The sequence below is a fragment of the Meriones unguiculatus genome, chromosome 7 (genome assembly GCF_030254825.1).
Source record: "Meriones unguiculatus strain TT.TT164.6M chromosome 7, Bangor_MerUng_6.1, whole genome shotgun sequence".
Classification (NCBI taxonomy): Eukaryota; Metazoa; Chordata; class Mammalia; order Rodentia; family Muridae; genus Meriones; species Meriones unguiculatus.
This window is the reverse complement of record NC_083355.1, coordinates 88,564,005-88,586,120: the sequence shown is the minus strand read 5'-3', so window position 1 is coordinate 88,586,120 and position 22,116 is coordinate 88,564,005. Positions and strand designations below refer to the sequence as shown.

General features: G+C 43.1%; 1 protein-coding gene across 1 annotated transcript; it reads right to left on the bottom strand.

The window, feature by feature from the left end:
• Positions 1–7,803: 7,803 nt before the first annotated feature.
• Positions 7,804–15,229, bottom strand: LOC110565990 (alpha-1-antitrypsin 1-6-like). Its single transcript, XM_060388351.1, has 6 exons — positions 15,195–15,229; positions 14,844–14,918; positions 12,890–13,569; positions 9,800–9,902; positions 8,825–8,972; positions 7,804–7,989 (listed from the first exon to the last, which is right to left on the bottom strand). The coding sequence occupies exons 1-6, from the start codon at positions 15,227–15,229 to the stop codon at positions 7,804–7,806; spliced, it is 1,227 nt and encodes a 408-aa protein (XP_060244334.1).
• Positions 15,230–22,116: the final 6,887 nt, after the last annotated feature.

Genomic DNA, 22,116 nt, shown 5'->3' with positions numbered 1-22,116 from the left:
GGAGGGAGACAAGGTAGGCAGGCAGAGCAATCATGGGGCAGACCAGTAGCAGGGAGATGTTAATGAGGACTTTAAAGTCAATGCTAATAAATGCGAGGAATTGGGAGAAACACCTTATCCCCTTTAGTTTGTAAATGAAGTTTGTCCCTGTTTCCTAGTTGAAGGTACCATCAATCTGGAAACTTGGGAAAAGGAATCTCACAAGCTAAAGAGTTACTTGGGGAAATTAGAACAGCCAAACAGGCAGAAAAAAAGTACTTTTTTATTTTAAGTACTATTTTATTTCAAATGTTCATAAAGGAGCTCAAACAGATTTGTGTAATTTGAGAGCAGAAAATAATTTAGGAGCTAAATAGTGAGGATAAAACGGAGTTGGAGGAAAGAAATGCCATGTCTCATAATTCAGACTGGCCTCCTGCGCTGTCCATTCCCATGGCTTTCCCTGCTACATGTGCGGGTGCCACAGGATCACTGCAGGAAGATATTACTGTTCTCTGGGAGAAAGTCCAATTAGAAAGGGAACAAGTTGAGTTATTGAGGGAATTAGAGAAATTAAAATTACAATAATGATAGTAATAAATAATAATTAAAAAGTTGGATTGTTTACACTGGTAAATTTTAAAATCTTGTTTTGACTTTTAAAATTATAAATGTGCTTTATAATTTCACTCCTAAAGAGGATGTTTTATTTTAATATTGCAAAAACATGTTTAAAAAATATTTAAATGTTTAAAAAGCAGGTACCATGGTTGTTCTTGTCTTTTGTCTTTGTTTTTTGTTTTTGTCTGCCAGCTGTCTGTTTTGGTTTCTGGTTTCAGTTTGCTCTTGAGGTGTAGGGAAACTTGGAGAGTTTCTAATCTGGTTGAGGGAAGCTGGAGGACACTCCAATTCCCAGGAAAGGGGTCCATAAAGGCTCTACTCCTTTTGGGACCAGGAAGAGAGGGTTGCTGGGACCCTATTCTGTGTGAAAAATGGGTTGCTGGAGCCCGCTCTCCATCTGGAAGCTGTGGAGAAGGCCATGAGAGTTCTGCTCCTTCTGAAATCTATGTGTGTGGAGGGGGCCCATGAGGGGGTCCACTCCTTCTGGAATCTGTGGGACTTGTGTCTGGTAGGTGTTGGGATCCATAAGCAGGCATATGTACGGCCAGCCCCAAGGGACCTGACAAACTGGTTATCTGGCATTCATGAAGCCACTGAGAAGACCACCCACTGGTCATGTGGAACCACCTGCACATGCTCTGGGTCACCTTATAAGAGAACTCTCGGAGCCCCTCCCCTACCTCTTTCTCTTTTGTCTCGTCTCTCTTCGACCACTTTCCCTTCCCCTAATAAACCTCCCACATGGAACTGATCTTGTGGTATGATTTGTGAACCCGCTGTGCTCACTCTCATCCCACACAATTTCTAACATTGGTGCATTTTGGCCAGGGGTAGGTTCACTCTAGTGGGCACATCAAGTGGGGAGTGCCAGCACCTCACTGAGGCTGCTGGAGACCTATTTTGTTCCAAATCCGCCCGAGACCCCCATTTTCCAGCAACCAGATAGCTACCAAGACATCCAACACCGGCTAAATTGGTGATTTTCCCTGTTGGTCAGCATAAACGTTTCTCTGGGCAAGAGGAGAGTGACCATTGAGAGTCTGGCACCTTCTCACTGCTCTTTGAAGTGGGGGAACCCTCAACCAAGGTCTTAACTGGCCATGGTTGACCCCTCTTGCTGGACCTCCATCTCTATTAGGGCCTCAGTTTCCCTTGGGGGAGCCCTTTCCCTTCCCCTAATAAACTTCCCATGTGGAACCAATCTGGAGGTATGATTTGTGAACCTGCTGTGTAATTCTCATCCCACACGATTTCTAACAATAGGGACTGGGTCAAGTCCTGGTATTTGGGTATTCTGGTTACTCAGACAAGTGGCATTGTGAGATTTCTGTTTCTTTGTGTATGTTTATTTTAGGACTTAGACTGATATTTTAAAATCTGACTGACGGTATTTTTAAAATAATAACCCTTGGATAGTCTAACAAAAAACTTAAAACAGTTTCTCAACCTTTTGGGGGAGGTCAAAAGACCTTGGTATTTATTTTATTAATTTTACAAAGTAGAAGCAAGCCATGCTGTTTAAGCCAATTAAACAAAAAGTCCAGTTATTACAATATATCATGTAAAAAAACCTATAAAATATGTTGTTCTTCATTTAAAAAGGCTGGAAATTCTTCAATGCAAAATGTTTGCTTATGCTCTTTTACAGGAGAAAAAGGACTACAGTCCCATGTTAGCCCAGGGTTATGCAGGGTTATATTCAGATCATTGTTAACTGTCACCTACCAGCAGTGACACCTGAATACCACCTGAGAGAGGGCTGGGGAGAGAGAGAGAGACAGGGCGACACAGAGAAGGACACCAAGTCTACATGCTCACCAAAGTGTTGGTTTAATGGACGTCAGGTTAACACTTAAGTAGGCAAAAAAGTACAAGCAGTTTCTCACGCAGGAAATTTTACTTAGCCAAAACACAAGAGGGCTTACTCAAGGTTACATAGAGCCTGATATCTGGTTACCATGGTTACATGGAGTTTATGGTCTAGTTCTCAGGGCTGAAGCCCTCTGTTGCCAAGGTCAATCTCTTAGCCATCAATAGATAGGAACAAGGACCAAGAGGCCGGATTCTCTTGTTGAGATGTGCATAGCAATTTGCCAATTACTCCAAATAGGTTGCCATAGTTAACCATTATATAAAATATATGCCTGGCTGTCAGTGCCTAAGTAAATGATTCAGTGCTGTTTCTTTCTAGCCTATAGATTTGGTATGGTCAGAATAGTCCATTTTTGTTGAGGGCTACAAGCTAAGTTTAGTTCTCTGTTTAATGCTAAGTAAAACTTTTGTCCTTTAATTTTTTGCTGTTAAGTTTTAATACAATATGATAGGATTAATAAGATTTGCTAGCCCCTTTATAAATTATGTTTAATTAAAAGTTTTGCTTTAATTTTAGTTTAAAAAGAGCAGATTTAAAGATATGCTAAAGATTATATTGAGTACAAGATTGAGTTTTACCTAGTCTCTTTGTTTAGGTTGTTTTTTTTTTTTAAAGGTTAAATCTAATATGGGTAACCATAAAGTTTGCCTATATAGATCTACCTAAAATTTGGTTCTAAAACATGCATTTAAAAATATGCCAAAATTAGAGATTATAACATCCTGTTTTATAGGATGCAGATTAAAAACAGATAATAAAGATAGACAAAGAGTAACTCAAATATGCTGGCCCTCAGACTTGTGAGAGATCTGATAAACATGGCATTTTAACACATGTAAGCTTATTATGACAGAGTCCAATCTGTTGAGGCGCAAAGAAACAAATTAATTCAGTTTTTAAAGGTGCAACCTATAGTTTTTCTGTTTAAAACAAAAGTTAGCCCAATTGTTGATGCTTTAACAGTGTTTACTGATGGTTCATCATCTGGCATTACTGCCTATACTTATGAAAGAAAAACAATGTCTTTTCAAGTGTCTAACACATCTGTGCAAATAGCAGAGTTATCTGCAGTATTGGCTGTGTTTCAAAGTTTTAATAAGCAGTCTTTAAATATTTTTACAGATAGTGCATATGTAGCTCAGTCTTTGCCTAGGTTAGAGAGTTAGAGACTGCAGGTCAAATTCAGACATCTTCTCCAGCTGAAATTGAGTTACCCACCCCATGAAAAAGGGGATCAATGCACTTGTCCTCAATCGATGTTCCTTGGACAAGATGCATCTAAGAAACATCCACCATCTACTCCTGGGACAATGACCCTGCATTTACAGTCGTGGACTGGTCTATCATTAAGGGTATAAAGAACTTGGCTTCTGATAAAGGCAGTCAAAATTCCTTTGTTTTAGAAAAAGCTGTTAGTGCTGGACTTTGGAGGACTTCAGATAAAAATTGGCAAACCTATGTATGGAAATTGGGAGCTGCCTTGGGTTATATAGGCATTCTCCCTGGGAATGCAAATAGCTTTGCTGAATTAATCAAGTATACTTCTGTTTTGGCATGTTTTAATCCTCCTTATTTACTGCTAATTGGAGACATTGTAGTAAGGCATTTAAAAAACAATGATACCTATTTGATTGGATGTGTATATTGCAATCTTACTAATTGTGTTAGTGCTGATAATAATGCTCTTTCAGTATTAGTTGCTAAGCAATCTGCCTTTGTCATGATTCCTGTCAGGGTTCCTGTTTCTTGGTATGACGAAACAAAATTTAATTGGACTCAGGTTCAGAATCACCTTGCTGGAATTTGGTCTAGCAAAAATTTCTCATTGGACAAGTTAATGATGAGAAATAAGATCCATGTCATAGAATCTGGAAAGGGACCTAGGTTGGAATTGGCCAATACAGCCTGGGATATATTTACTAGCCTCAGGAAGTGCTTTCCATCCTTTGACTCTGGGCTTAAGTGGGGACTGACACTTGCAGGCATGATGGGTATGGGTTTGTTGGCCTGTGCCTGCCTTCCTTGTGTGATACAGTTCCTTCTTCAACAACTTCAACGCATGCAAGTGCAGTTTCATGAATTTAAATTAAAGATCTCTAACAACGCCGTTTGATATGGAGGTAAGTCAATGACTAGTCAGAGTGAAATTGTGGTTTTTCAAACCTAAGACAGGCTTGTGAAAATCGCATCTGAGACCTTGATGACAGGTAAGAAAAATGCACATTTTGCCAACCTAAGACAGACTCTCCATAATACAAAGAAGGGGGAACCAAAGGAGTCTGATAATTGGAACTTATCCAAGGAGAGGGCCATGAAGTAATGAGAGAGATGAAGTGCCTGTGTGGGGAGAGACTTGCCTATGTTAGAGATTCGACAAGCCCGACTGGTGATAACAACGTCTGTGGCTAAGCAGCTGGAATGTTACAATTCTGGAAGTAAAGCATCCTGGGCTATCTTTAGCCCTGCTCAGTAGCCATTTCCTGCCCTCTTTGCTTGACCTAGTATTCTTGTGACAAATAGTCAGTATTTTTGTTTTTTATTTACAAAAATCGACAGATTCTACCAACCCAAAAGCTAAGAATGTCAACAGATAGCACTGAGGCCTGTAGCAGAGACTCCATCACTTTGATAAAGCTTTTGCTTCTGAGTTTCTTAAAAGAACTTTTTAAGAAATTCTTGATGTATTGCTTGTTTTGTTCTTTCAATATAAAACAAATTTATGAAAACTGTTTTCTTGTTGAAACGTGTTTGGTGTAAGCTAGCCTGGGTGCAATGGCAGCAAGCACTCCTATTTGACTCCAGAATAAACTCTCGTGCCCTCTAAGGCAAGAGTTGTGCTTTCGAGTTAGTGGTTAGAACAAACTGCTTGGAAACGCTCAGTCGAACCCTGCTGACCATCAAAAACTCTACCATTTTTTCTTCTTTTTCATTAGTGTCAAGAAGTTTTCAGAACAACTTAGAATCCTAGCTACTCCCTAGAAAGGTTAACTCCCTGTACCTTAACAAACATAGGAAAAGGAACAAATAAAGAAAAGATTATTAACAAAGTATTAGCAACTTAGAGCCAAGAGAACTTAAAAAGATTGGGCATTGTGACCAGGCAGGATTCAAACTTCCTTTGCGAGGATGGTTCAATATACACATATGCCTTACATGCTCCATCAACAAACGGAATGATCAGCATTAGATAACCATCTTGGTATGTGCAGAAAAAAACATTTGATAAGTGCTACATCCATTCATGATTGTCTTAGTCAGTGTTCTCTTGTTGTGAAGAGATTCCATGACCAAGGCAACTCATATAAGAGAAAGCATTTAATTGGGGCTTGCTTATACTTTCAGAGGTTACCAGGAGCAAGGTAGCAGGCAGGCATGGGACTGGAGAAAATAGCTGAGATCTATATCCTTATCTGCATGCAGTGGTGGGGTGGGGTGGGGAAGGGCAGAGAGGGAGAGGGAGAGGGAAAGGAGAGAGAGAGAGAGAGAGAGAGAGAGAGAGAGAGAGAGAGAGAGAGAGACTGGGCCAGGCATGGGCTTTTGTAACCTCAAAGCAGGTGGTGTCTGGGGCTAAGCCATTTTCTTTATGGCTCAGAGCTACTGTCCTGGGCACCCTGACACAATTCCTCATTACCCGAGGCTACTACCTAACATTTCCCAACAGTAGAAGGGTAAAAAGAAGAATGGAGAGGAGATAATAGTTTGGAGGGAGGATTCTTTCACTTGGAGGTGGGTGGCAGTCTCAACCATGGAGGGAACAGGTTGTGCTCCCTTTCAAGTGTGAGAGGGTGCTTCTTTCTAGACAAGAACAATTCAGTGATCTTCCAGGAGGTGGAAGCTTGTGGTCTTTGTTGGAGAAACTTGGTGAGACAGCTGAAAGGGCAGGAAGCAGAGAGGAACATTCCTAACGAGTAGGCCTGCCACGGGGCAATCTATACTCCTAAGCAGTCTAGGTGTCTGTCCAGATAGTATTGTCTGGTTTTGGTTTTTATTTGCATGAAGATTTTTTTAATTTGTATAATGAACATTACTAAGGGGCCTAGGTACAACAAAGTGACAGAATAGTCACCCTGGAATTGTGAGGCTCTGGATTCACTTTCTCCCTAATAAGAAAAAGAATATATGTATGTCCAGAACACACACACACACACACACACACACACACACACACACACACAAATTGTTATCTGTAGTCTTATTTTCCAATTCTTTTATAATTTTTCAAGATTTGTGAATCTCACATCATACACCCCAGTACCAATCTCCCTGTTCCTCCATATCTGCCCCGACCCTTGCAATCTACTCCCCCCCCAAAAGAAATACAAACACACACACACACACACACAAAACCCAAAATTATATCTCCTCATGGATGTTGCCGTGCATCACCATGTGTCACCCAGTTACCCTTTTGCCAAAACAACTTTACTTGTACATGTTCATTGCAATGAGTCATTAGCCTAGTTCAGGGCCTCTGGCTTCTGCTACACCATCAATATAGGATCCCCACTAGGACTCCTCTGGGATACCCTGTTGTTGCCCAGTTCTCATGGAAATCCTGATGCTTTGGTTCTGCAGGACTCGTCTCTTCGTGCACTTCAGCAGTTCATAGATGGGGTAGATGTCGGGGTGGGCCAACTCAAAGCACTGAATCTGGGCCAGGATGGGAGCTGGAGTGGTTAGCCCAGCCGCTCTCCAGCTTTGCCCAGGTGAGGGGTGGGGCCTCCAAGAGGCAGGGCTACCTATCCTGTGTTGTCTGGTTGAGAGGCAGGGCTAGATAGTTCTGGAAGAGGGCAGGAGCTACTTTTCCTAGCCCTTCTAAGGACCTGTAGATGCATTCATGTAAAAGGGCATATGACTAGAGAGGACAGAGGGAGTGACTTTGGGCCCAGTGGTCTTACTGGCTTGAGAAGAAGAAAAAGGCTAAGGTCCAGAGACCTTCCTGTTCATTGGAGGATGTGTATATCCCCTATGGCAGGGAAGGGATGACAGGGACAGATACTGGGGCCCTGCTCCAGCCTGAGGAAGAAGAGCTCTACCATCTCCTCCAGCTGTTCTCAGGAAACACTCAGAAGGAGACATGACCCCCTCTCTCCCTTCAGTGCTGGAGATGTGACATCATGGGGATCTCCTAAACCCAGATGCAGGAAACCCTGAGATGTCCTATGACCTGCACTTGCCACATACCTCAGGGAATAGAGGAAGACACAGACACGAAAAGGAGAGGGCCTTGCTGGATGTGCCAAGGCATGGTTTAAGTTATCCCATGTTTAATGTCAACAGGGAGGGGATGGACATGGCTCTCAGGAGAGGGGCTGACTCCCAGGGGGCAGTTAGTTTCTGGGATTTACCACCCTGCCTAAGAAGATAGGGGCCCCACTTCCCAAATGCTCAATGAAGATTAAGAAGGGTCTGTTTAACCGGAGAACTGAAATACTAGCCCACTCTTCTTTACCGCAATAATTCGGTACAGGTTCTAACCCCTTGTCATCGAAGGTCAGTGTGGCCATACTTATCACCTGTAGGAAGGGAAACAGAGGCCTGTCAGAAAGGGGAGACACCCACTGCGGACTAGGGTAAGATCTCATTTGGAACTCAGAAAAGAAGAACCTCCAATAGTTTGTGTCCATCCTTTGTGGCACTATTTTTCTGCCCTTGGCGGTCCATTGTAGTCACCCAAAGCCGGTATCCCTTTCTCTCCAGCCTTTGCCTGCTTTGGCCCATTCCCTACCATGTTCCCTTCCTGACTCCATCTCTCATGGCCTTGGATACAACTCACACCTTCACGGTGGGAGGACCATTTGGATTTCATGTCCTTTGCACAAGGGTCACTGTTCCAATGCGTAGTTGTGAGCCCTCTGCAGACAAGGTTTCTGAAGATGACCTTGAGTGTCCAGACTTTCAGGGTAAGCAGCCTGATCTGAACTGCCTTCAATTTCCCTTAATTATTGGCATCTTTGGAGAACACTTTAGACCTCCTGACTTTGTTGTTGATGGGTTGCTCTAAGTGTTACAGATGGAAAATTCTAGGCTAAAGTCTCAGGTCACTGAGCCCAAGCCTCTCTGTATGAATATGGGCAAACTGAGCCCCAGCAACTCAATGGTCCTGAGCAACAGTGAAACTCATGTTCAGGAAAGCCATTCAGGGGAGATGCTTACATTATCAGCAGCACAAGAATCTCTCTGTTGTAGCTTTGGCCTCTGAGCCATCCTCCAGTTAAATCACAAAGGTCCCCCAGAGAAGACCAGTTTCACCTTGATATGCATCCTTTACCCTCCCGTTAGCCTTGTATCTGAGCTGCACCTCTACCTATTTGACTCAGACACTGGAAAGGCACTGTGAGGTGACCTCACCTTGAAGGACTTATGAAGTATGTCATCTGTGACCACTGAACTGTTGGCTTCATTGTTGAAAACATAGTTGATTCCTAGTAGGTTCAACACTGACTCCAGGTCATGGGTCTCAGATATTGACAATTCTGGTATGTGCGCTCTGACCATCCTGGTGTGCAAAAAAAGGTTTTCTTTAGTGTGGAAGAACCAATGCCTTTGTCCTAGGAGCCCCTGGGATGGCACCTAATCTGAGAATCCCTTCCCGCATACTCAGGGTGTTCCCATGGAACCATGTTTCATTATGCCCTACAGTATTTGGTCACCCCTCTTACTCAGCCAGGGATACCCCCAAGACATGATTCTGAAGAGAGTGGGAGTCAGTGTAGCTGAGGACAACTGCTCACTGGTGAGGCCAGGCAGCAGAGTGGCATCTTTGCCTGCAGTTTACCTCAGGCCTGCCTGAGCCTGGGTTTGCTTGGAGAGCATGGGCTTATAGACTGGTGTGACATGTCTCTGGGCACCCAGTAAACCCCAGGAAGAGAGGCAGAAGATAGATTGCCTTGCAGTCATGCCCTGGCCTCTCTTTTCTTGTCTGAGGTTTTCTATACAGATTCCGCCCCTGTCCTCCAATCACTCCCATGGACTGTCCACCTTGACCTCTTACCCTTAATGTGGCTAGGTCCTGAGAGCCATCTCCATCTGCTTGGCTCAGCCATAATTTACATGACAAATGTAGACCCTGCCCTAGGCTCTCATATTGAGGAGGGAGTGTGTCCATACTGGAGTGTGATTTCCCACAAGGACAATGTGTTTACCTCTTTATTTTGAATCCTGTTTCTCTCAATGAGCCTGGCCTACATTATGGAAATGAGCACCAAGTCTGCCTGAGAGCTCAAAGTTGCTGTGTCCTCAACTTCTGGCCAGTCCTCTAGGGTCTCTGTCATTTACTGGTCAGAACTTGGGTGGCTCTGGGTAGTTCCTGGGACTGGGGATCACCTTAGGTTCAAATATTGCCTCATCCGGCGGAAGTGTGGATAGCTCAGCCTCTCTTCTGCCATGTGCATCTTCCCTCTCTCAGGTAAGATGAAGTAGAACATGGCTTCCATTGCGATGTCTCCATATGTAAACACCGAGCTAAACAGATCCTTGTAATGGAATAGATCGTACACATCCACGCTATGGATGGTTGGTACCTTGCTGGGCACCTTATTCTTTGGGTTGAAGTACTCCATTTTGATAACCCGACAGTTAAAGTTGCTGAGAAGTTTGGCTGGAAAGGATGAAGAGGGATGTCAGACACGGGTAGGTCTAGGTCTGTGGGAGAGTAACAGAGGAAAAAAGCCCAGAAACTCCTCTTGGGACCCAGTTTCATAAGATAAAAGCAGAATAAGAATTGATATAATATGATACAAGGGCTTTGTGAATGTGACTTTAACATGGGGTGTGTGGAGAATTTGGGTGTGTTTTGGATGATTCCAAAGGTAAAGCACCTTAGAAAAAATGTTTACTATTATGTTTGTTGGATGGTTCTCTGGGGATGCTAAATGGTGACAAATGCAAGTAATCCCAGGTCCCTAAGTCACAGCTGCACACCTTTCTTCTAGAGGCTCCTTGTTTTTGGTAGACAATGGTTTAGTCAACAATCAAGCACACTTTTATGGTGTCTTGAGCCCTTTCCTGAGCCTGAGATACAGTGCAGATGCTTGGGGGCAGATAGGAAGTAGCCTCCCTAAAAATGTACAAGAACATGACCATCATGGCTATTTGAGTAGGTAGGGGCCTTAGGGACATTTCCTCAAGGTCATCAGAATAAGTACAACCCTCAGAGCTCCTGTCCCCATGTTACCACTTGGGTACTGGGGCACAGAGCTCCAATCTCAGTCCTACCGAAGCTTGGGATCCATTGGTTCAGCCCCAGATGCTGCACCAAGGTGCAACCAGTCTCCCTAGCTAAACTGACCAAAGCACAGGGCTCCCTGCCTCTTCAAGAGGGCTGCACCCAGCAAACACAGTGTAGGAGCAGCAGCAGCAGAAGCCCACCAAATTCAAAGCAAGTAACACAGCAGCAGGGTAGCCGTCTCCAGGACTTTTCCTGGTGAGAGGAGAGCCCCAGTGCCAACCAACAACCACACTTATGGACCACACAGGTCCATAAGCCTGAGGTGAGCTGTGGTAATCCCTGAGAAGCTCCAGCTATTTGGTGACCATACCCAAAATGTTGAGGAAGCTTCCTTTGGGAACAAATATCTTCCTGCCAAGGGGATTCTCCCCATCCCAGGATTCCAAGAGCTACCAGAAATTAAGAGCCCACACCTGAGACAGCCAGATGGGTAGAGGCCAGCATAAAAGCACAACCAACAAAAGCTGAAGAAATTTGGCATCTCCAGAACCCAGTTATTCGCAGGAAAGTAGCCCTGGAACCCTCTCATAAGTGAAACTCCGGAAGATGACCTTAAATTCATGCTCATGAAGTGGTTAATTGAGGAAATAAATAAAATGTATAAAGAATTAGAGGAAGATAAAGTCAAAGAGTTTGTAGCCATGCGCATACAGGAAGATGCAGCCAAACAGTTTGTGGCCTTCAGCGAGGAAATAATTAAGTCAGTGAAAGAAATAAAAGAAACAGAGGAATGTTCAGACAAACAGGTGAAGGAATTGAAGGAAATCAGGAAAATGCAGTAAGGCACGTGAACGAAATCAACAAAACGCTTCAAGATGGGAAGATAGAATTGGAAAAATTGAAGTTAACACAAACAAAGGAAATCATGAGAAGAATAACTTAAGGAAGAAAACAGCAACTACAGAGGTAAGCATATCCAACAGACTACAAGAGATGGAAGAAAGAATCTCAGGTGTGGAAGGTACAATGGAAGAATTCAAAGTATCCATCAAAGAAAATGTTAAATACAAAAAATTTGTAACACAAACCATCGAAGAAATCTAAGACAACATGAAAAGTCAAAACTGAAGAATAATAGGAATAGAGGAAAAAGAAGATTCCCTCCTCCAAGACCCAGAAAATATTTTCAACAAAATCATAGAAGAAAATTTCCCCAACTTAAAGCAGAGGCCTATAAGCATACAATGGACCTACAGAACAACTAATATATTAGACCAGAAAAGAAAGTCCTCCTGCCACATAATAATCAAAAGAGTATGTGTACAGAACAAAGATAAAATACTAAAAGTTGCAAGGTGAAAAAGGCCAAGTAATGTATAATGGCAAACCCATTAGAATCACACCTGACTTCTCAGCAGAGACTATGAAAGCCAGCAGGGCTTGGACAGATATCTTGCAGACCCATGTTCTCATTAGAAAAGAGGGGGTGATGGGGATGGAAAGGTAATGAAGCTATGGTGTGAGGGTTGTGCTCTGCAGTACTTTGCCCTGGGGAGAGGGAGCTCAGGTTAAGTGGAGCAGGCCTTAGGTTTGACTCCTTTCCCAGGATGTATATTCCTTGGGGGAACAGCTGCTCCTCTCAGGGTCCTGACTTAACCAGTTCCAAGCAGGAGGTCATGCTTGGGGTCAGAGTTATTTGATGAAGTGCATGTGCTCCACAAAGTTCTATGCACTCTGTAACCTTACTTCTTCCATTGCCTCACAGCACTGGGCTAGCTTTGTTGTAAAATGGTTATTCACAAACAGATAAAGTGGCTTGCCCTGTGTAGACAGGTAAGGGATGACAGAGGCCACATTTGATGTTAATATTTTCAGGCTCCAAAGTGATCTTCTTCTATAGCACTTACTGTGTCTAATTACAATCCATGGAAACTGCCTTTCTTATGTTCTCATGCTATAATTTGTTTTGGAATTCACACATATTTTCCTGCCTTACTCAAAAAGATTTCAGAAAAACATTTGCATAGAGGATGGTCTCTTAAGCCCAGCCATGAGCTTATTTTAATCTGTCATCCTCCAATCTCATCAACTGTAGGAAACTGTTACACTGCTTATTGGTGAAAGACTAAAGATGACACATACATCCTGCCCTCCTCCATTTTGGGGTACCAAGGAGACAGAACATTGGAATGTGAGTATCTATTTGCAAACCCCCCCTGGAGCCAGCTGAGCCAAAGTGATATCACCCTTACCATTAAAGTCAATGTAGTTCACCAGGGCAAGGACTGTATCATTTTTCAGACTCTTGACTGCATCTACTATCTCCTTGTTAGTTTCCTTCCTCATATAATTGATGATTTGTGTTTTGGCTGCACTGTTGTCTGTGAGGTCAATGGGGATGACATCAGTGTGGTATAGGTCCTTGGCTCCTTTCACAAATTTTTCTACCTTGTTCAGGGCCTTGTCGATGAACATGCTGCTACCACCTCTTATTTGGGCTTGTGCTGTACGCGGCTTGACTGAATGGAGCAGATACCAGAAACAGTTGTGGATCTCAGCTTCGGTCAAGCCTGTTCTGTTGAGCCTCAGGCCCTCCAGGATATGTTGGCTATTGTTATCCTTGGCTCCTAGGGCGAGCATTGAAATAGCAGCAACAACTCTAATTGGGGAGAATAAAATGTTCTCGTCTTTTGATCTTTGGGCCATCTCTTTGAACAAAGAAATGGAGACATTGCTGATGGTCATAGCTACCTTCCGGCACTTGAAACGTGCCTTCTGGCACTGGGAGTTTTCCCTCTGGCAGTGGAGGATATCAATGTCTGGTTTATTGTCAAGTTCTTCCTGATAGTCTGTCTTGGTTCTGGGAAGCAGACAGCACAGGACAGCTAGCAAGAGGAGTCCATGGGAGAAAAAGGGTTTCATTATCCTGCAAGACAGAGAAAGACACACATCCCGGAGTCAGAGACATGGCAACTTTCACTAACCAATGATTGACACATGTAAAAAGCAATCACAGTTTCCTACACCTGTGTTGTGTGCTCTTCTGGGGCAGGCACTTCCTACAGCCTTATAATAGAAAGAAGAGTCAGTGATAACTCTCAGGGCAGGTCATGTCTATCTGGTCTGCACTCCTCTGACATGTAAGAGTATTTTGCTTTCTTATCTCTGTCCCATAGAGTCACTACACAGTCTTCTAATCCTTGGTGAGGACAAATATCCCAAAGTGATTAAAGAGTCTATTCAGAGCCCAAGCAGGGACTGTGGCAGGACCTTGTCCTACAGAAGGCTGACTGGATCCTACTCAGCTCCCATCTGCAACAATCCAAGCAAGAGAACCTTCACTGTTTGACCAAGATCTGTGTCCCTAGAATCCATAGAAGCTTGTAATAGAGATCAATTTCTGAGCCTCATTTTAAAAACAGAAACATATTTGTAACGTAAATACAGACATGGGTACTTATACCTGGATATGATGTAGAGAGCAGTTTGTAGGTTTGGCAACCTCCGTGCTTCAGAAGCACCCTGAGAGCTGTGGGGTGAATCAGGAGTGTGAACTCAAATCAAAAAGAAGGAAGAGGGGTTGGAAGGGCGGCACCTCAGTGAAAGAGTTATTGAGCATGTCTTTCCCTGTAGATAAGGAGTTCTTCCCAGGTGGTCAAGGGCAGACAGCCCCTGGGCAGAGAGAAGAGTCCCAGTCCCCTGGGCTGTCTTAGGGAGCTGTTAGAAACATGCTTTTAAGGTTAGCTGTTTTAAAGGGCCCATTTTCTCCTCTAAGAGAGTCTTGTGTGGGTCCTTGAATCCACAAGCAGAGGTTAAGGTTCATGGCTTTGGGTAGAGTGTCAGGGACCTGGTTGTGGTCAAAGCTGAACATATTGGGTGTGGGAATAGGAGTGGGGAAGGATAGGACTGCCCGAGGTGTCTCCTCATCTCTCTCCACCCAAGTTGGAGACTAGAGAAAAGTAAGAGATCCAAAACCAGCCCAGGCCTAGAGGCTTCCTCAGGGAGGGGTAGGCCCCTAGGTAAGCCCTCCCCAGTGTTCAACAGTGGGTATTCTGTGTTCTGGGAACACAGAGCAAGGTCTGTTTTCTCCTCCGGGTCTGCTCTTGGGAGTTGCATATGTGCCTTCCCTTCCTCTGTGTGCATGGGTTTGGAGACAAGTAGTAAGGTTGGCAGTGCCCACCCGATGGGTTCAGGACTTACCGAGTAGAGTCCGCTAAGGCCACGGGAAGCTCGCGGGCTGGGTGTACAGCACAGACGTTCCCTTCTGCGCTTGCTCTAGGCGTTATAGGCTCAGCAGAGTGTGGGACACTTCACTCCCTATATGTGCAATGACATCTCATGCTTGAGGAGAGCCTGGGCCAGATTGTAATCCTGACTAGAAGACGGTGTGCCAGGTGCTGCTGTTGCCTAAGGGCCTGGCTATCTTTTCTTGAACTGACTTAGTGAAGCGTAGCTGGTGGGTGTTAACCTTCTAGGAGTTAGACAAAGGGAGCCCTGTGGCGATTTCAGCCCAGTTCAGAGAGTTGTTGAGAGGAGGCCGTGGGTCCGTACCTACGCCTCGTCTTGCTGTCTTTTACAATAATCATCGGCCTGAAGTTAGTGAGTGTGTTTCCCCTGTTTGCCTGGGAAGACTCCCTTGGTTACTAGAATCTGTGCTATCTTGCCTTCAAACCCAGTTGTCTTGGACAGAGCATGGATATAGCCCAGTGCCTCAGAAGATAGCTTTTATGTAGCTGAGAGGGAATTAAATGGTGTCCACTCTGGGGAGGAGGAACTCTGCCTTGAGGACATGGAGAATACAATTTCTTCATCCTCATGAGTGCACCCACTCTGTGTAACCCATGCAACAGCCTCAACCCCAGATGCACGCATAGGGAGCAGCACTTCCTGCCTCTAACCCTCAATTGCCAGTGCTTGGCAGGCCTGCCAGTGTCTTGAAATTTCCTCTGGTACACCGAGCGAAGATACGGGTTCTCTGCCTTTTTAAACGAATGGAAAGTACTCTGACCATATTCTTTTGCTTGTCCATCCATTCTGAGATAGACATGTGGCTTAGGGGCATAGATCATGCTATCTTGAAAACAAGTGTAAACATGTCTGCCAAGGTCCTTTCATTTCTTTTGCAATAAGGGATAGGTGATATTGCTGGGGAGTATGACCTGTTGGTTGATTTTAATGACCAGCTTAATTGGAGTATAAAAAGCCTTGGTATACAGTGACACCTAGCTCTTGGTCTGTCTCTGAGTATTTTCTAGAGCTGATTAGATCATGAGGGTGGGGGTTGACTTTCTCTATGGCCTAATATATCGATGGATTCATATCATGCCATTTTGGGGGAAGTGATGAAAGCAAAGACGATTAGCCAGCTGGAGGCAGAAACCCAGTGATTCTCCCAAAAACTTCTTGTGGATTACCTACCTCTTTCCATCTCTTCCCTTGTGCTCATGTATGGACAGCTGGTCCTGCCCCCTGGCTTCACATTTCAACCATCACCTTTCCTGATCACCTTCTCAACCCCTGATTATGCTACCCACCACCATTTGCTTCATTTTCTTTATTTTACTCATTGTACTCTGCCTCATGAACTTCTGTGTAAAGGTTTGCAACAGCAAATTCAAAGGATCTCTAATCAGAGTTTTCATCGGTTACTATTACAAGATTACTGACCCCTAAGTATGGAGCCAGGCCCTGCAACGTCCAATTGTACCCTTACCAGACTTCCCCAAAGGACCTCAACACCCCAAATCATCAGGAAACTGTGATGACAACAATGCCCCCTTTCCAACCGCATCCTTTCTATCTTCCTGATTCTTTATTAAACAAAAAGAGGGGATGTAGGCCTGGAGCTTCAGCAACCCACCACCTCAGCGTTGGACTGGGCCTTGGCAGTTGAGCCCCCACAGCTATGGAGGCGGCTCTGGGAGATAACCTGAGCCATGGTGCTCCACTGCCTGATCAAAGAGGCTTCTGCCCCATCAAACCTACTGCAGCTGTGTTAGGCCCAGTAAGAGCCTAAATATAAGAAGGTATGAAGAGATCTCAGGAAAGTAATCATCCATCGATGCAAAAAAACGCAAGAGGTTACTCTTGACCATTGCACAATGGAGTCACCCCTGCTGGTCAGCTAGGAGTGGCACCAGGAGACAAAGACCTTAGGTTTTTAAAAGACACAAGGCGGCAATCTCCTGGGGGTTGCCTTCTTGCCATTTGGATTGGATGAGGTGTTTAACTTTTAAAATAATTCTTTAGTTCTGGTCACCCTTAAGTCCAGTCAGCCATGTCTTAAATATCTGATCTTCAAGTCAGTTTGGAATTTCCTGCCATCCACAGTTAAATGTGGGAGGGTGATTAACTCATCCCATGTCTGTTCTGAGGAGTGGGGGTTACAGGCTTTGGATCAAAGGTCAGGAGAAGGATTGGGGCCATTTGGCCCAGTTTCCAAACAAAGCCCATCTCACTGGCACCAGCCGGTGATTTTTTTCTCCATTTAGTAGAGATCTCTGCTTGTTCTCTTCCTTATCTCTGCCCTCACAGATGGCTAATGTCAGGAACTTTTACATTCCTCAGCTCTCTGGAGAAGCATTAAGAGGCTTTAATTAACATGGGCCTAAAACTTGCAAATATAAGTTATAAGGCATTTAAAAGAAATATAGGTTACAAAGTTAGTCTGATTCTTTAATTCCCCCTTCTCCTTGTAACTGCTTCAATCATGAAGCAGCTATAGAGTGAGGATTCTATCTTAAGAAAATTTCGCCTTTTGACTCAACATTTTAGCCTGTAGAATGGGACAGTGGGTTGAAGATCAGTCTTTTGGAATTTCTTCATGCTGATGACTGGGCTGTTGATATCTCATTTTGAAAGAGGCTAAAATGCTGGTCAAAAGTTGGGGCGAGTACGTGGGTAGTTACCTTAGTCTGTAATTATCTGGGTTTTTGTTTCCATTCCATGCCCAGTCATATTTACTCTTTGGTAATGTTATCTTAGTGTAAGCACTTGCACTGCACTAATCTTTTCCTAATAAACACAACCAGATGATTTACAATGCAGGGTTCAAACATTGGAAAAAACAAGCAGAGTAGCTAAGGGTCCCATTTCTTGAGTGCCCAAGGGAGTTGCTTCTAACTGAATTTCTCCTGGATCTTTAGAGCTCTCACCCAAGATACTAGAATCTCTTATTTTGATGCCAAAATCATGGCCTTTTGTCCAATCATAAGTTTTTCCTAATTTAGTAAAGATTACAAGGAGCCAGTCAAAGGCTGGTCAATGAGGCAAGGCAGTCCTTATCAGTCTCTGGTTAGTTGATTCAATTGAAGAGATGGGGACCAGTCACGTCAGCTTCCAAAAAGTCCAGATTTCAGCTTGTAGTCCATAGCTGGTCCCAGAAATAGAGTCAACCAGGTGAAAATCTGCTGAGACAAATTCAGTCTAGAGACAGAAGTTAAGATTTGTCTATTACATGGGAAAAATGAGGAATCCTAAGACCAGGGAAAAACTCATCTGGGATCCGTTTGAGCTATGCCAGATCTAGGTCACATGACCTTTTGATTTTTATAAACTCATATGAATTTTTGGTACACAAAAGGAAATATGTATTAAAAGACTCAGAAAAGTAACATATCAGCAAATCTAATACAACAACATTCTGAGAGTAACAGGTAAAACTATATCCAACGGAATGGGCACCAGTCAGCAGTTTGTTTTGTATCTTTTATAAACAACTTAAGTTTGTCCACAGTCTGAAACTCTAACATTTTAACTGTGAGCCCTGTTGGTAATCAGCCATCAAAGGAGCTCAGCTACCTTTTGTACATTTAGACAGGAATACATTAATGGCTTTATTGCTAAACCCTGGATGCTTGGATTTTTTTTCCCCCAGCCATCAAAGGAGCTAGAAGGAATAGGTTTAAGATATCTCTGTATCGAAGTCTACCCCAGAAATGGCAGACATTAAGAATACTGTAATAAAAGCTATGCTATAACTTTTGGGTCAGGTATATACATTAAATAGATGTTTTTAGCATGATGATAAGTACCTTTAAATCTATCTCCAGAAGCCAATCAAAGGAAATTAAAATCTCAACCTGATGACTGAATAATAAGCAGTCAGTGCTCCATCAACTCTATTGATCAATGCCAAAACTCTGAACTTCTGAAATCTCATAACATAAGCACAACAGTAGCAAAGAGGGGGGAGAGATCTAAAGTATCTCCCATTTTTAACATGCTTTAAAATATTTTTATACTTTTATAACTCTTAATTATATTCCTTAAAACACCTACTTAGACTCTCCAATCTTTCTTGCATTTATCAACCCTGAAACATTTTTTTAGACCAAACAACAGTTTTTATTTTTATAACCTAAACTCCTGAGCACTGAGAATGTAGCTCAGTGGTAGAACATTTGCCTAGTATGTCTGAGGTGCTAGGTTCAATTCCCAGCACTGCAATAAATAATTAAATCATCATAACCTAAACTCCTATATCCTCAGACCCTACATAAGCTCTATATCTTTTTATCCAACTACTTATCATAAGACACAGGCAAGTGATATAAAGCCTGTGAGCAGGGCAAACCTGTTTCCCTTTTTACACAAAAGATATAGTACCTGATAGTTGTAACTAACTAATGAACTGTTCAATGAGCTGATAGTGGACCTACTTGTCTGCTCTTTAGCTGTCAAGCTACTGTTAACTTAGCCTAGCCTTCCAGCCTAGCCATCAATGTGATCAGAGACCTGAGAAGGATAAATTATGAGCTAAGTAAATGTACCAATCCATGTACCAATCAAAATGACAGATATGACTAGTTAGTCCATCACCTAGGCAGTGTCCCTGGCTCATGTGGTCTCCTGGCTTCCTGAGCAGAGGCAATCCAGCCATCAGGCATAGAGGATGAGAAACTGCTGCTGTGGAAAGAGGAACAGGAGAGATTGACCTCACCTCACCTCAGACAATGTGAAACAATGACTCTGCAGGTGTCCACAGCTGCATCCACAGTTAGGCTGGGCTCTGGCAGTGGGCCAGTTGAGGCAGTGTTGCCCAGTGGTTAGCATACTACAATCCAGAGTCACGGTCATCTGTCGTTGTCCAAATCTTCTCAGAGACCTTGGGGAGCTACTGCCAGGATTTTGGGACTTCCTGTCACAATGAACTTACACATGTTAAAATGCCATATTCGTCAGATCTCTGACACGTGTGAGGGCCAGCATATCTGAGTTACTTTTTGTTTTTATTATGTGTTCTAACCTGTGTCCTATAAAACAGAATGCTATAATCTCTAATTTTGGCATATTCCTTAGATGCATGTTTTAGAACCAAATTTTAAGTAGATCCATATAGGCAAACTTCATAGTTACCCATTCTAAATTTAACCTTAGAAAAACAACCTAAACAAAGGGACTGGGTAAAGCTTAGTCTATAGTGTAACTTTAAATCTGCTCTTTCTGACTAAAATCAAAATAAGACCTTTAATCAGGCACAATTTATAAAGGGGCTAGCAAATCTTATGAATCTCCTCATCTTCTTTAAAACTTAACAGCAAAAAAACTTTACACACTGGGATCAAATAAGTTTGAGAACCAATTGCCTAACAGAACAGTTCAGAACAAACAACAGCATAGAACAATTTTAAACTGCATGAATTATTCTGTCCACATCAAACCTGTCAGCCAGAATTTTTTTTTAAAAGAACATAAGAAAACATTTTGCAATGAAGAATCACCAGCCTTTTAAATGAAGTACAACATATTTTATAGTTCTTTCTCAAATAATATTTGCAGGTATAAAGAACCAAAGCAAACATCATTCATATGCCCCCTGGCTTTTATATACATACACAGACCTTTTATAACATTCTGTATACCTTTAGGTTCATAGTTTCATTCTTCTGGCTTAACCAGACACTCTTGCTTTAGACAAGCTATTCCTTTCTTTAATATTTCTTGCTCACTCTCTCTTTCTTTTAGACAACAGAAAAACTCCCATCAAAAATTTTCTCTAATTTTCCAAAGGGTTGGGAAACTGTTCCAAGTTTGTTGTTAGACTGCCCAAGAGTTATTGCTTAAAAAAATCTGATAAACTGTAAACGTTTTATCATCTTAAACATCTAAATAATTTTTAAAACTCATCTTTGCAATATCAAAACAAAGTATCTTCTTCTGGAGTAAATTTATAAAGCATAACCATAATTTTAAAAGTCAAAACCAAATTTTTAAGACCAAATTTTATCAGTGCAAACAACCCAATCTTCAGAACCAATATCAACTCAGAACAAAACTCCCTTCTTATCCTAAAAGGAAATAAAATCATTTTGACTCAGAGATTTTGCAAACTTTGTTCTTTTCCTGAGCCACACCATGTGGCAATTTACATTGTTGTTATTTAAACATATTCATTCATAGACCCTACAAACACATAGGCACATATACATGTTTTAAACAAGAATTTGAATTTAACCTTAAAACATACCCAATTATTTTTGATCAAACCAACCATTTAAGACCAGTTGAAAATAATTACATAATGTCCATATATTTAAACAGACAGACAAAACTTTTTTTTTTAGACTCAGCTGTAACTCTAAACATTACAGCAACTGCAGTTTTCTTCCTACATCTTTGTTTGATCTGTAAATTGCAATTGACTCACGCCCCCTAGGTGGGAGGAGGGAAGAGAGGAGCAAGAGGCCATGGTGAGCTCCTGCTGCTCACTTCCCTGCTGAGCTGACATGAAGGTGAGGGGGAGGAGTTTTTCCTCACTCTCAGCAGCCTGAGCAGCTCCTGTCGGGTGCTGCTCCCTGCCTAGCCACGGGTAAGGACTTCCACCAAGCGAGCCCACGCCCTTGCCTGCTCCCTTGGCTTTCTTGTGAGCTTCACTCTAGCTTACCTCCCCCACAGGTCCTGAAACCGCTTCCCAGCTGGGCCTCTCCCCTCCCCCATGCTCTTCGGTGGCCCATCACAACAAGGGGCCACATCAAACTCGTACCCTGCTGGGTGTGCATTGTTATGCCTGAGCACCGCCCAAGCCCCATCCCCTTGGGCAGCCAGCTCCATGCATCTCCCCAGCCACCTGAAAGCACTCCCTCCTTGGCTGCCTGGGGAGGGAGAGCACACTGCTTGGTGTCACCTGCCATGCAGCCTTGTACCCTTCCGAGCGAGAACAAGTTCTAATTTTAACTGTCCTCTGTCCAAATTTTTGTCAGTCCAAGTCTACAAAGAAACAGACACAGAGAAATACGTACATACATAAGAGACACAGGAATTGCCACCTTGCCTTATTTGGCCAAGGCTCACAGACTCAGATTGTTGGCGGAGCAGAGTTCCCCAAATCCAGGTTGGAGGAGCGGAATCTCTCCGTCTCCTCCCTATTCACAGAAAGGGGCAAGCTTAGCGTCCTACAGGATGCCCCACAGCCTCGGCATTAATGACACGTCTGTCTGCCTTAACGAGACCATTCCAGGCGAGTGGCCTCGAA

Excerpts from the sequence above, each read along its gene's own strand:
- LOC110565990 (XM_060388351.1), bottom strand. The coding sequence starts at position 15,229 with ATGATTATTGTAAAAGACAGCAAGACGAGGCGTAG. Across the intron at positions 13,570-14,843 it reads GCCTTAGCGGACTCTACTCG|GATAATGAAACCCTTTTTCT; the intron begins GTAAGTCCTGAA and ends TCTGTCTTGCAG. Across the intron at positions 8,973-9,799 it reads AGGCAATATTTGAACCTAAG|GATGGTCAGAGCGCACATAC; the intron begins GTGATCCCCAGT and ends TTTGCACACCAG.